The sequence below is a fragment of the Lepidochelys kempii genome, chromosome 4, assembly GCF_965140265.1.
Source record: "Lepidochelys kempii isolate rLepKem1 chromosome 4, rLepKem1.hap2, whole genome shotgun sequence".
Classification (NCBI taxonomy): Eukaryota; Metazoa; Chordata; order Testudines; family Cheloniidae; genus Lepidochelys; species Lepidochelys kempii.
In genome coordinates this window covers 89324491-89337955 of record NC_133259.1, presented here as the reverse complement: position 1 = coordinate 89337955, position 13465 = coordinate 89324491, and the positions used below count along the sequence as shown (strand labels likewise).

General features: G+C 43.3%; 1 protein-coding gene across 1 annotated transcript; it reads left to right on the top strand.

Annotated features, from left to right (window-relative positions):
• The first annotated feature begins 10473 nt into the window (after positions 1 to 10473).
• GSX2 (GS homeobox 2) lies at positions 10474 to 11819 on the top strand. The gene is made up of 2 exons (XM_073340101.1): positions 10474 to 10927; positions 11388 to 11819. Exons 1-2 carry the CDS (start codon positions 10474 to 10476, stop codon positions 11726 to 11728), a joined length of 795 nt encoding a protein of 264 aa, XP_073196202.1. The 3' UTR covers positions 11729 to 11819.
• The last annotated feature ends 1646 nt before the right edge of the window (positions 11820 to 13465 follow it).

Here is a 13465-nt window from a genome sequence, read left to right as displayed (position 1 = left end):
ACATGGAGAAAGAAATTGATCATCAAAGGGGTCTGATGGTTTTCTTCTCAAGGTACCAACAAAAACAATCCAAAACAGGAAAAGGAGCTAAAGGTCAATGTAGTTTAATTATATAACATTAAACAAACAAAAAATCCAAACCATGAGCAGAAAAGTAAAAAGGGTTGAGTTTAATGTATTAATAGAGACATGGAGGGGCACAATCAAGAAAGGAAAAGTAGATACAATTCACTATTAGCCCAGTAAAAAGAATCCATGTCATGTAATCAGAGAATTGATGTAATTTCCCTGTCTAGGTTTGCTGATCTGTTTATGTTGATGCATCTTTTAGTTTGCAAACTCCTTATCTACAGTTATCTGAATAAAAATGCTCTTTGTAAACCAAAAAGGGAAGAGATACTCTCAACTGAGGCTTGATTTTGAACCATTGAAGTTTTCAGGTGTTTTGTCACTCACTTTAATGGTGCAGAACTGGGCCCTTACAGCAAAGAGATATGAGAGTGGATTCAATTTTCTTCATGTTTTTCTATGTCCTTTTTGTTCCAGTCAAGTCATTTATTCTGTTTTTCCTTTATAATATAAGAAGCTAGATGTTGTATGTGACACTAATGAGGAGAGGGTTCAAAAGGTATTTATGTAGAGGTGTCGTATCTTCTTCAAAAGAGACTCTTTATAAGCCCCATGTAAAGTACAGTAAAGAATAGATCCCTTATAAAGAAAAAAATCAGATATCCTCCTTTTCAATGCTCTTAAAATATAGTAAAGTATAGTGAAGAATAGATCCCTTGTAACTTCAGATCTGTGGACTGGTGCAGTTGGATGCTGCCTCTCTTAAGGACCACATGACACAACACATTATTGAGGGTAGAATCCCCTAATCCAGAAAGAATGTGTAATATGCCTGACTTAAAGAACTACTTGTGTTCCACATTATATACTGCCAAGATAAACTCTCATATGCTTTTAAGCATTCCACTAATTTTTCCCCCTGTTCTTAGTAGTAAGAATCACTGAAGTAGGGAATGTGTGTGGTCACTTATTTCATAAGAGAGAGCTATAATATGACAGAGTCCTTGCTTACTTTGTTTGTGATCACACCATATTATGCACACATACACAAAGGCACCTATAAAATTTTAGGTGTTCTTGCAAAAATGTTCATCACCTTGACATGTTTTTGTATATTTTTGTTCATGTTAGGTCTGCAAAGTATAAAATATATTTTTAAAAGCAAACATGCAACAGTCCTAAAGCAAGTTCAAGATTTTAAGAAGTCTTTTAAAAATGACAAATGTACAATGCCAAATCATTACCTCCTGAAGATCATCTTTAAGAACAACATATTTTGGAATTGCTTAAAACAGTTGTCAGTGGACACTTTGGGCCTGATTCTCACATCACTCTGGCAGTGTAAAGGGACCTTAAAGTGAGTGTAAATTTAATGTATAGACACATTTAAGTGGAACTTCAATATGATTAGCAAAAATCCCAGGGTGAAATCCTGGTGCAATTGAATTCTATGGCAAAACTCCTCTTTACTTAATAGGGCCAGGTTTTCACCTCCATCCTTTATTTTTCCTCCTTGTTTTCACATCCTTTGATATCTCACTGGATAGTTCATATTTTTCTGGAAGACACTTGTTTTTGTCTTAGCAAATATGACTGAATCTCTAAAATGATTACTCCCGTCTCCCATAGATAGCAAGAAACTGGAATAAATATTAACTACTTAACCCCTATCACTGGACTGCAAATGGGCTGATTCTTAAAATTAATAATATAAGATGGTTGTTTTTATATGAAGAAAATGTAAGAAAATAAACTTTTCAATCTCTTCAAAGAAGAAGGCAACAAAACTGGGTTGTCTGCTTTTATATGGCAAGAAACTTCAATGTAGAACACTTTAGGAAAATTATACACTTGGGTCCATCTTCCTTGAAAATATAAAGTGTCAATGTTTTGAACCAAGGGTACAAATATATACATTTAAGGATATACACTGTAGAAGGGTTTTCATTCAAATGTATTCAGAGATCCTGTTCAGGATCTTCCAGGTTTGGAGACAGCCGCTTTAAATGTGACTGTCCTGTGAAAAAGTTGCCTGTAGAAAGGACCTTGTGTGTTTCCATATTTCCCTGAGACATCCAGATTAACTCAAAATTAGATGTTTTTTTGTTTTTAAACTTTCAGTCTAGGAAATTCAGTATGTGATCTGAAACGCCAATGATTGGGCGGCCTCTTTCTTTCAGTATCCTTATGGCCAATGTAAAATAAGTTAATAGTCTCAGTCCAATCCTTAGCAGATAAGTGTCACTGTCACAGAACACCACCAGATTTGCCACCCTTGTTGGTAGTCTCTGCAGAGAGGCTAAGGGTTAAATAGATGGGAAAATGAACTGCCTCCTCAGTCTCTGAGATGGTTTTCCTTTACGGAGTAGATGCACAAGGCTAGAGCCCTGTTTCTGCCCATGCTTTACATGTTCTATGGATAAATACAGTAGTGGACTTTAGCTCCAAGAAGATCAGACCAACTTGTTTCCTGAAGTAATATATTCACTTAAATAATCATTTACTTCTAAGTCAGTTGATAATTCAAAGCAGTCTGAAGATACCACTGTATGTTAATATTGATTATTGTTTACTTACAGGGAGGCACTATCAACTCTTATTCAACTACCTAGCAATACAGTAGCAAATAAGTGAGCCACAATATGCAGAGAAAATCCAGCCACTCACTTTATGAAAGAAAAAAAATAGTATAGGTGGTTTATTTAAGTAAACTAACTATGCTAATTTAAATAGGTTAAATGTAGCATCCTGCAAAGTTCCTACAATAATCTGGTTCATATACTTTCGGTGACAGAGGTGGCTCTCCTTGCTAATACCATGCATACTCAACTGGCTAGAAAAGCAACACTTCTGCTGGCATCAGATTCAAAAGGCTCGGTTGTGGCCCCAGTCCAGCAAAGCTCTTAAGGACCTGCATAACTTTAAATGGATCAGTAGTTTCATTAACTTTAATGAGACTATTCCTATGCTTTAAGTTCTGCATGTGCTTACAATTTTTGGTGGATCAGAGCCAATATTACTAAAATCTATTTCAAAGTGTATTACTTTCTGTGTATATGTGAAAAGTGCAGTATAAGTCCAGAGCATTTCTTTATTAGCAGTGGGCATGTGTGAAAGCCTGCTGAAGTCAATTGTAGTTTTGCCATTGATTTCAATGAGCTTCGGATCAGACCCAGAGATAGTGGTGGTACTCAAAAAAACCAACAACCCAGCTAATTATACAGAAATAAATGTCCATGCATCCTTTTGCAGTGGTTTAACTGTTTTGGTTTCAAGGCTGATTTCAATGATAGGGTATATCTACTCTCCTATCTACTCTACTCCATAGCTGCAGTGGACGGCATGATGTTGCCTCGTATGGAAGCATTTGAGGGACACGGAAAAGTTGACATCCAGAGGAGTACTAGGGAATGCTGCAGATTCTGAGGTGACCTACTCAATTTTCTTCCACTGTACATTGGCTTTGCTCTGACTCCTCCCACATTTCTTCTGTGGGTGGAGTTTATAGACCTTTCTATGGAACTGTTTCAGATTTGTGCACTGATATGAGAGTGAACTGAATAAGGAGGTTTGTCCTTGCACATAGAATTTAGAGGCAGCTTTTAGAATAAGGTCCAGATCCACAAAGGTATTTAGGCTCCTAACTTCCATGGATTTCAGTGAAAGTTAGAAGCCTAAATACTTTTGTAGATCTAGGCCTAAGTTCTTACTCTTTTTAGTCCACAGGCCATGGGGCCTATGACCCCAGGAATTTAAATTAAAATCTAACTAAATTAAGTAAGAAATTTGTAAAATTAATCATGAGAAACTGCACCCCAAAGAGTAAAATGGGGATTTCTGCTTAAAAAGTGATGGATGGGTATTGACCTACTGTTTCTTTGTGATAGCTTTGCAGCAAAATTCCTCTAAATTACTGATGATAAAAGAGCCTCATCATCTAATCCACCAACACCTATCACTTACATCAGCTTCAGTGGAAATTTATGGTGTACAGAGAATACAGGATGTGGCCATTGGGAAATTAATATTGTGAATGGCTTCTACTGAAGTTGTTTTCAACTTTTCACCCATATATGATTTAATTAGTCTAAAACACTTGCTTATGTTTATTCCAGCCAGAGGCAAAGGTTTGCATAAAAGAAGAAATCCATTTAGTGAAAAATGATCTTCCTCATTGAGGAGGCTATAATTTTTCCCATGTAACCTTTCAAACAACACATTTTAGCCAATACAAAATATTTCTATATTTAGTTCTCTTCAGTGCTAATCAGTTAGCAGCCAGCTTTCTCAAACCATATGTATCCCATCTGTCTGTGTTTTTAAAATATTACTAAGTGTTAAACAAAACAAATTGGCTACATTTTGTGGGCGCTGTTAGCGAAAAGCAGATTGGGCCAAAGATATTGCAGACTTCACCAGCAGCCTCAGTTCTCACTGGTCGGACCTAACCTCCCCAGTGAGAGGTGTTGTAAGCCTTCGTGCTGCATTATTAATCTCCCCGGGGCACTCTTTTAACATCTACTGTCCTACTCTGAGCCAAGTCACATTGCTGCTGCGTGGTTTTGTGTCGCGGGTGGGGAGCTTGTGTGGGCTGTAGTTTAGTGGAGCAGGCGTGGCCACTCCCAAGCTCTTAAGGGTTTGCAAATCAGACTCTCAGTGCTACACTGCGAATAAGGATTACATGTTGCCATTCAGATCCAACTGTATTTTGCTAGGAGAGGGGAAGGGAATCTGTCCTGTGGTTCCCAAAACTAAACCGGTGACAGCAGGCTCCGCAGAAGGAGTTTGCTGCAGAGCAGCACACAGCCGTTTAAAAAACCTGTTTTAACTGGTGCGACTTTCTAAAGGGAGCTCACGTGGAGATATACTTGGGGGGGGGGGGAGCTCAGCGTTCACCACTTACAAATAGGTTTCAGACCAGTAATGAGGGCACAAATAAACGCAATGTGGTGATAACATAGGCCGGAGGGACATCTACGTAGGATCTGAGATCTCTCGCTTCTTAGGTGTTAAGTCGAAGCATGAGTCAAATCCAGTTGGTCGTCGTGGTACTAGTTACGTGCTGCTTTATAACTAACAGTGGAAAGATACTTTAGCCAAAGCATGATTTTTTTTAGACAAGCCCTTACCAGTAGTGGCTTCGTCAAGCGGCTAGCCCAACCACTGCATTTTTTAGCTAGATTTGATCTTCGGGTCAGGGATTGTCTCTCCCTGTGGTTGGACAGCGCCTGGGATATTATGGGTGCTTATTTACTATTAAAAGAACCTGAATAATACTGAATACTTAAAGCAAGAGTCTGAATTCCTCCAAAGTACTCACTGGTGGATCGTTTTGTATTTCGCTTTTTCCTGAAGGCAAAAGTGCGGATAAAATTGGATTTAAAAGTAAAAGTCACCTTGTCAGTCTACTTTGCTCTTGATTCTCTGAGCGCTCTCTTTTGAAAACGCAACAGAAGTTTGGTTGCCTTTTGAGGGGGGGAAACCCGGGTTTGTTAGGTATTGAGCAAACAAACGACGTGGAAAATCATGTGAAAATTTTACGGTTTCACGAAATGAAACAGTTTGCTTTCCCCCTTACACAAGTTTTATTCTAGCAGCTAAAGGCTCGCTAGAGTCTAGGAGCAGCGTCTAAGTTCTCCATGGGCAGTGGAAGGATGGGGAATCAGAAATGAAATTCCCCCTTTCATCCTAATACACCTCTTTTCAATTTTTGTAATTGCCAGTCTCTGCCATAATGAGATCCTTTGAAATTCAAAAGACACGTTTTAATGTTACATCTTTATCTTTGGGGGAAACCTAGTTTTCCACCAATGCTACATATCCTGTTAACAATCAGAGCCCAAGACCCTGAAAAGAGACCTATTGCACAATTTCTGCTGAATGCACTTCTTAGTTCATATAATGCTAGGGCCTTTTGATGTGCTACAATGCGCGTTACGCCCAAAGATTGTCTCTTTGGACAGATCTACAACGCTTGGCTTAATGTTTGGAAGTTAAATGGACAACAAGGATGTTGAAACTCCCACGCTTTAGCCACTGCAGACACTTGCTACATTTTCCTGTTAGTTTCTATAAGTGAAACAGACATGAAGGAGGCTGGGGGGGCGGGGAAGGAACATTTTTCTCTTTTATTTCCCCTTTTACTTTTTGTCAGCCTTAAAATAAGAGCTATTTGGGAAGAGCACGCCTTGTGTAGGTAGCTTGTATCTTCAAGTCCCTGGCTATGTTGCTACTCCATGAAATCAAAATTTATGATTATTCAAATGTTGGGGACTGTGAAAAGAGAGGAAGAAAGAGAGAAAATTAATATTGCAGCTGTTCTTCTGATTAATGAGAGATAATTGCTCATGAAAAGTCACCCCTGTGGCATTTTGTTGTCTCCTGGATCTTTGTTCTTTTCCACTATTATTGAGGACTTTCTTGAAGACTAAGCGGTTCTTTTCAATTTTTGGTATTCAGAAAGTGTTGCTTGGTTACAGATAATGGAGAAATCTCGGGCTATATTGGGTAAGATGTGCCACAGACAGCAATACCACAATGCCACTTTCAGAAAAGGATGGATACAAGTTAACGATGCGCTTTCAATAAAACATTAATAGACTTGTTCACGCTTTTATAATGACCTCATTAATGGGAGCTGGGGGCAAGTCCTGTCTTCTGCTTATGTTCGCGTAACAAAACCCAGCTTTGAGATCATTTGCAAACCAATATGAAACCAATGTTAGATTAGCCGATAAATGTGATGATAGCGCACGAGTCATGATGTTGCATTTGGTCTGCAAGGGCTTCTTTTGCCATTAAAATGGTCAAAACTAGTGTTTGTTCTTCCCACAGCACCCCATTCACGGGAGGGCAATTTGGTCACTGGCTGTTTGTAAACTGGCCATTCTGCAGTTTTACGTATACAGTTATGTCTGGGTGCCGCCTTCCTTGCACAGCCAAATCCGCCAGTGAAGTGAGTGCCATGGGGAAGGAAAGCGGAATATTTCCCTAGCATGAATTTTGGGGGGTGAGGGACTTCACTTTTGTCATTTAAGCCGCGAATCTCTTGTAAATAAAGGTGTCAGGGGCATCTGAAGGAAAGGGAAAATGAGGGCATCCAGTCCTACAAGTTGCAGTCTGGGGGGAGCAGAGCTGCTGTTCTTTTTGAACTGCTCTAGTTTAAAAGCGGGGCAATTTCGTTACATTCTCATTTGTTACACTGTCTTGAACTAAAGGCAGACAAAGCTATACCCTGTCACCCCGAGCAGAATGAAGGGAATCAAAGGATTTCCCCTTAAAAGGACTAATTTTCTCCTTGAATTATGAAAGTAATGGCTAGGTAACAGCCTGTGCTCTGTACCCAACTGCTTAATACCTTCTAAATCCTTCCACGTGGCTCGACTAGTCGTGGCAATTAGAGCTCATTATAGGCTCATAAGAGCTCTCATTTCGGGGATTACTTAATGGACAATGAAATTTTATCGGACAGAATTATTGAAAAATAAAATTGTAACGATGTCGGTGTGATGTGGGCGCACGCCTTCCATCATTCCGCCTGGATTGGAATATCTTCGCCTTCACATCGCGGTTTTCTTCCTCTTCTTATCACTGCACTTGGTTTATTATAACAATTACAGATTAAAACCGTGATCTGGTTCTTACTCTGTCTGACTTTCCTTAAATAAGGCCATTTCCCCCCAGATCAGCTAGATCTCAGCAGATGCAGCTTGTCCCACTTCAGAGAGCGGGTTATTTCCTTCAGAGCAGCTTCTTGTGAACACGGATGACTCCAAACCTCTCTCTCCATTGCAGTAAAAACTGTATCACACAGGGAGATCTGGAAAGAGTCGCATCATCGGTCATTCTTATAATAATCATGTGTGTGTACTACTTACATATGGTGTGAAGCCTAATAAGAATAGTATTTCCAAAGGCCAATGAACTTGCTAAGCATCCATGCTCTGTGCTTAGCTCAGATCATGCATAACTGGTTTAGGAAAGCAACCCAATACATTATTAGGCCTACGTAGCCTGTGGGTCGTATCTGTTAGTTTGTCTTTAATCAGTATCAAAACCTTGGCACGATAGTTTTTCACCACACTAACATGGCGCTTTGCATCAGAGCACTTTCCTTTAATTAATCGCTCTCTAATAATTTTTCACTCTCGATTGCTATCTCTTGCCTTCCGGGATTTTTGATTCTTTGATCCTGTCTGTTGCTCTGAAGCAGTAAATGATGAGTTTGTAAAGGTGCTTTGCTGGCAATAGTTAAAGTTGAAGCTGACCTGCCTTAAACTCTGCAACTCCCTAATTGTTGTCACAAGATGTTGGATTAGCACATTTCTGGAATAGCTGTCTGTTTACACTCCAGAGACCCCCAGTCCAATAAACACTTTCTAATTGAATTCTAATCACATTCAAATAGCTCAATAACCAGTCTCAGCTGCAATTCATAAAACTTTAATTGCCATCCATAAATCCTGAGCTCCCCAAGTGTGGAGTGTCCCTACAACTCAATTATACCTTGCTTGCCAGAATGTCACTGGATGGCTTCAAGAAGACGAACTGACAATCTCTCCTTTCACTCTCCTTAGGAAGATACCGATTTTGAACTGAGATTTATTTCTACTTCTCCTGCTGTGTTAGTGGCCGCATCCTCTGCACGACTGCAATGAAAAATAAAGCCAGAACTTCCCTCTGTTTTGTAATCGGGGAAGGGGCCTTTTAACTGAGGCTGAGATGCGCTGGCACGTTACATTTCTAAACTCAGCGGCGAGGAAATATCCCCTTGATAGAAATGCAAACAGATGAACAAGCTTTGGAAACCACTTTTGCTTGATTTTAAGATAAATTTAAACAGTGGTCGCTGTTTGACTATGCCCATAGCCCAGGAACTTGTAGGATCATTGTGACAGGTTTTCAGAGTAACAGCCGTGTTAGTCTGTATTCGCAAAAAGAAAAGGAGGACTTGTGGCACCTTAGAGACTAACCAATTTATTAGAGCATAAGCTTTCGTGAGCTCCAGCTCACTTCATCGGATGCAATTGGTTAGTCTCTAAGGTGCCACAAGGACTCCTTTTCTTTTTAGGATCATTGTGTCTCTCCCCCCCCCCCCCCCCCATGATATCCTTTCAACACAATTAGGATAGAGATTTCTGTGCTAGCCTGGCTTCTTGGGGCCAGAGTTTTCTGCTGTAAAACGCAATTGTAACTGCTGAGTCCAAAGTCAAGTAGAATTTGATACACTGTCATATTTAGGTGATGCTTCGGGTCAGCTAACCAAGAATGCAATATTAGTTCTATTAACGATCAGTCCCCTTTTAAACTCCCATAGAACAGGTATTTGGAAAATCGTGTAGTATGCTGCAAATACCTTGGCTCTTTAACGCAATCTGAAATGCTCAGGAGTCACCGACCATATTTCGCTGTTGATCCAATTTTACTTTGAATGATTGCTTCGGCAAACTTGGTGGAGATCAAAGAATCCCTCTCTGACATTTTCTCTTTTCATTAGGATTTTGAACTGAAGCTTTGAAATGATCATCGAAGTTAACTTGAAAGTCTTCCGTTTTGACAACGTCTTGGCTGAGAAGTGTCCAGATATTTTAAGACTTCGTCCGTTGAACTAATTGCCAATTTGACAAGATTCACTCATAAAAAACAGCCCCTTACGCCGAAGGTAGCTTTGTCACGTAATTCACAGAAAATATAAGGGCTACTAAATTACTGGAAAAGCAGATGGGATTGTTTGTAGGTGTAACTCGACATAGTGAGAGGGACGATCACCCAGAAGTTATAACTACGTAGTAAATTAAAATAAAATCAACCGGATCCTGCTTATTTCATCACGTGCCATTGGTTTCGTCCTACTCAGGAAATGATGTATTATTAGTATAAACGATGGGACTGGAGAATCTCTTGAGGTTTATTTTTAACCTCTTCAAAGACGTGCATTTATTTACCGGGTAATGTGTTAGCAAGTGCAACGTGGGATGTGGCTGAATCACAAACAGGGCAGCTGCCCCCTCCGTTGCTCCCTCGTTCCCTATAATTTATCTGGAGAGGAGGAGAACTGAAGTCATGGTGAAATTAACAAAACACACACACTTTGGAAAGTCTCCCCCTCCGCCCCCCTTGTTTTGTTCTAACTCGGGCAGCCTATCCTGAGGGTTTGGAGGAGAAGCCAAGGGGGTTTAGATCTGCATCTCTTTCAGGAATCACGTGTTAAATAGTTGATATAAAACCCCGGAGCAAGGGATCCAGGCGGGGGACTTGAAGACCAGCCCTCTCCAGGGACCCTTTTGTTCGGCTCTCAGACATAAGCACCTTCTGGCTAGCCAAGTGCTTCAGTGGCAACTTCCCCGCCTTGGCAAAGGAGACAGACCCGGCAGAGCCAGCCCCGACCCGCGGCAGCCCTTCGAAATGTCCCGATCCTTCTATGTCGACTCTTTAATCATCAAAGACTCCTCGAGGCCAGCTCCTTCCCTGCCTGAGCACCCCCACGGACAGGATTTCCTCATCCCCCTCAGCATGCCTTCCCCCCTGGTCATGTCAGTGTCGGGCCCCGGCTGCCCGTCCCGCAAGAGCGGCACCTTCTGCGTGTGCCCGCTCTGTGTCACTTCGCACTTGCACTCGTCCCGGGGGGGCGGCAGCGGGGCCATCCCCCTGCTCAAGAGCCAGTTCCCTCCCGGCGGAGACGCCCAGTACTGCCCCAGGATGAGCCATGCCCAGCACCAGCAGCAGCAGGGCCCGGTACCAGCCGCCGCCGCCGCCGCCGCCGCCGCCGCCCTGGGCCACCCGGCCCATCACGCACCTGTCTGCGCCGCCCCCCCCTACAGCGTGAGCGACCCCAGGAGATTCCACTGCCTCAGCATGGGTAGGAGTCCCCGGCCCGCGGGCGTCACTGGGGCGCACTTCGCCCTGCAGCGGGCGGGCACGGGGGCGAGCGGGGCTTTTGCCGGGAGGGCGGATGCTGCAGCGCGCTGCAGGTGGGGCTAGACGAGAGAGGGATCGTTCACTCCCGGGCGGGGGGCGGGGATGAACTCAAGGGGGAAAGAGCAGGTGTGTGTTTGCTTCCACTAGGGTTTGTTGGGCAGTGGTGATGTCGCACACAAAGCGGAGGCGGGTTTCCAGGGCTGGCGTTGGCGAGCAGGTAACGTGAGGCTCTCTGTCCGCACACACCTAAAGAGACGCTCACCCGGGCGTGGCGACTTGCGGCCGCTGTACTACACGAAATGAGCCGGGGAGGGGGAAATACGTGTTTTGAAAAGGGCGAGAGGGGCAGATTCGTCTGACTTCTTTTCACGCCGCTTAGCCCTTCTGTCTCTCCCGCCCAGGAGGATCCGATACTAGCCACATCCCGAACGGCAAGAGGATGCGGACCGCTTTCACCAGCACGCAGCTTCTGGAGCTAGAGAGGGAATTTTCTTCCAACATGTACCTGTCCCGCCTGAGGAGAATCGAGATCGCTACCTACCTGAACCTGTCTGAGAAGCAGGTGAAAATCTGGTTCCAGAATCGAAGGGTGAAACACAAGAAAGAAGGCAAGGGGACCCAGAGAAACACTCACGGGGGCTGCAAGTGCGCTGGCAACCCGGGGCATTACCCGCGGTCAGAAGACGAAGAGTCTTTATCCCCATCATCGGCGAACGAGGACAAAGAGATCTCCCCTTTATAAAGCGCTAACAAACCCGCCGACTGCCTTTCCAAGCCGGGACGCCTTCGGTCCTCTGACCTAGCTGCTTCCACCCTACGGTTGCAAGCCTGAACGAGACGGGGAAGCCTGTGTGACTGCAAGGGCATACACCTGCCCGAGCTAGGACCATGCTAAGGAACACACAAAGGCACTAGTTCTTAGTGGCTCTGTCCGCCCATAAGGTTTATTTTCGTCGCTTCCCAGGTTAGGTATTTTGAATGTTCAGGCTTTAGTGGTGAGCGTTCGACGAAAACATTATTTATAGAACACAAGGAGCAATCCTACTCTTTTTTTTAAAAAAAAAGCGACCGAGGTCCTGGATTTCCTGTGGGCATGGCAGTTTTCCTCCCCTCCCTCCCCTCAACACAGGTAAAGAAAATCCCATTACAGGACTTTGCTGAAAGTTCTGACGTCGAGAAGACTTTAGAGAATTAAAAGGAAAAAATAGGGTCTAACTGCATGAGAATCTTCTGTACAGAGCTTAAACAATTACAATCGTTCGGAGGTTCGTTTGTATGTGAATAGTTTTATATAAGATTTATATTTATATTTATTTAAATGAGGTCAGACGAGAATTTTAATTTTTTTTTAAAGTGCCAGCTTAGTTCAAACAATGGTGGTGTAATTATTGGGGCAAAAATGGTGTTTTTTTTTAAATCCTTTGTACACTAATTGAATTAGTATGTTTCAGAAAAAATATAAACCAATACAAATAAATGCCATCCGCTACTAACCTGAATAACTATGTTTCCTACTACACCGTGCTCTTGGTTTTAAACAAATAAACCTATTTCAGCATGAGAGAGTGCAAATGCACTTTCTAAGCCTGGTACTCTAACTAGCTTCTGGTTACTTTATAGCCGTGAACAATGAGTGTTCTTAGCGCTTCTGACAGCTTGTATTTGTCTGTTTTATTCACATCATCCAGCACAGCGGCGTTTTTGAAGCTGGTTACTGTTGGTTGGTGTTACTGAAAGTGGAGCTACAAAATCCCAGCCTCTTCAGCAAGAAAATAGCTCGCCAAAGTTAAAGACACACTCTCTGGGATTGCCTAGGGGAGTGTGGCGACTCTATTGCGGGCCCGATCCTGCAGGCACTGCAATCGGTGGCAGAACTGAACCCCAAGAGCTCGATCTGGCATCTCTTGAGCATGCCAGATCCCCGTGGGCCTTTCAATAGGAGTGTGGGGCGCGCAAGGTACGCCAGGCTTTGCCCCCCCTGGGTTTAAGGAAGCTTTGTGCCCGGGCTGGGCTGGGTGACTCGAATCGTTGGAGTTTAAAATCCTGAAGTTTGTCAAAAAGGACGAGGGAACGGTTAGGCTAGAATTGCAAGGCACGGGTGTGACCCACAGTCCTCTCTGCGCAGCGGAAGACGCCTGCTGGCTTTGCCCAGGCCAGGCGGGTCGGTCCCATTGAACTCAGGCCTCTGCTGGGCAAAGCGCGTGGGAGTTGGCCCGCGAAGAATAAGCGCGGGCGACAGCAGTCACTGTCAGACTGGGCGCAGTGTAAAGTTCCGAGCCGCTTGCAAGGGCAACTAGGTATGATGCCTGCGGGCCGATCCTGCCAGCCCTGACTCAGGTGAGTAATCCTGACCCATGGACAACTCTCTCTGAGTGAGACCTACTCCCGGTTGGAGGATAGGGCCCTACAGTTTCTTTATAGCCCATTTGTACAGCCTGACTGAAGAGAGTAAAGGCCCGAGGGCTGGTCCTGGGTGCTT

Excerpts from the sequence above, each read along its gene's own strand:
- GSX2 (XM_073340101.1), top strand. The coding sequence starts at position 10,474 with ATGTCCCGATCCTTCTATGTCGACTCTTTAATCATCAAAGACTCCTCG. Across the intron at positions 10,928-11,387 it reads ATTCCACTGCCTCAGCATGG|GAGGATCCGATACTAGCCAC; the intron begins GTAGGAGTCCCC and ends TCTCCCGCCCAG.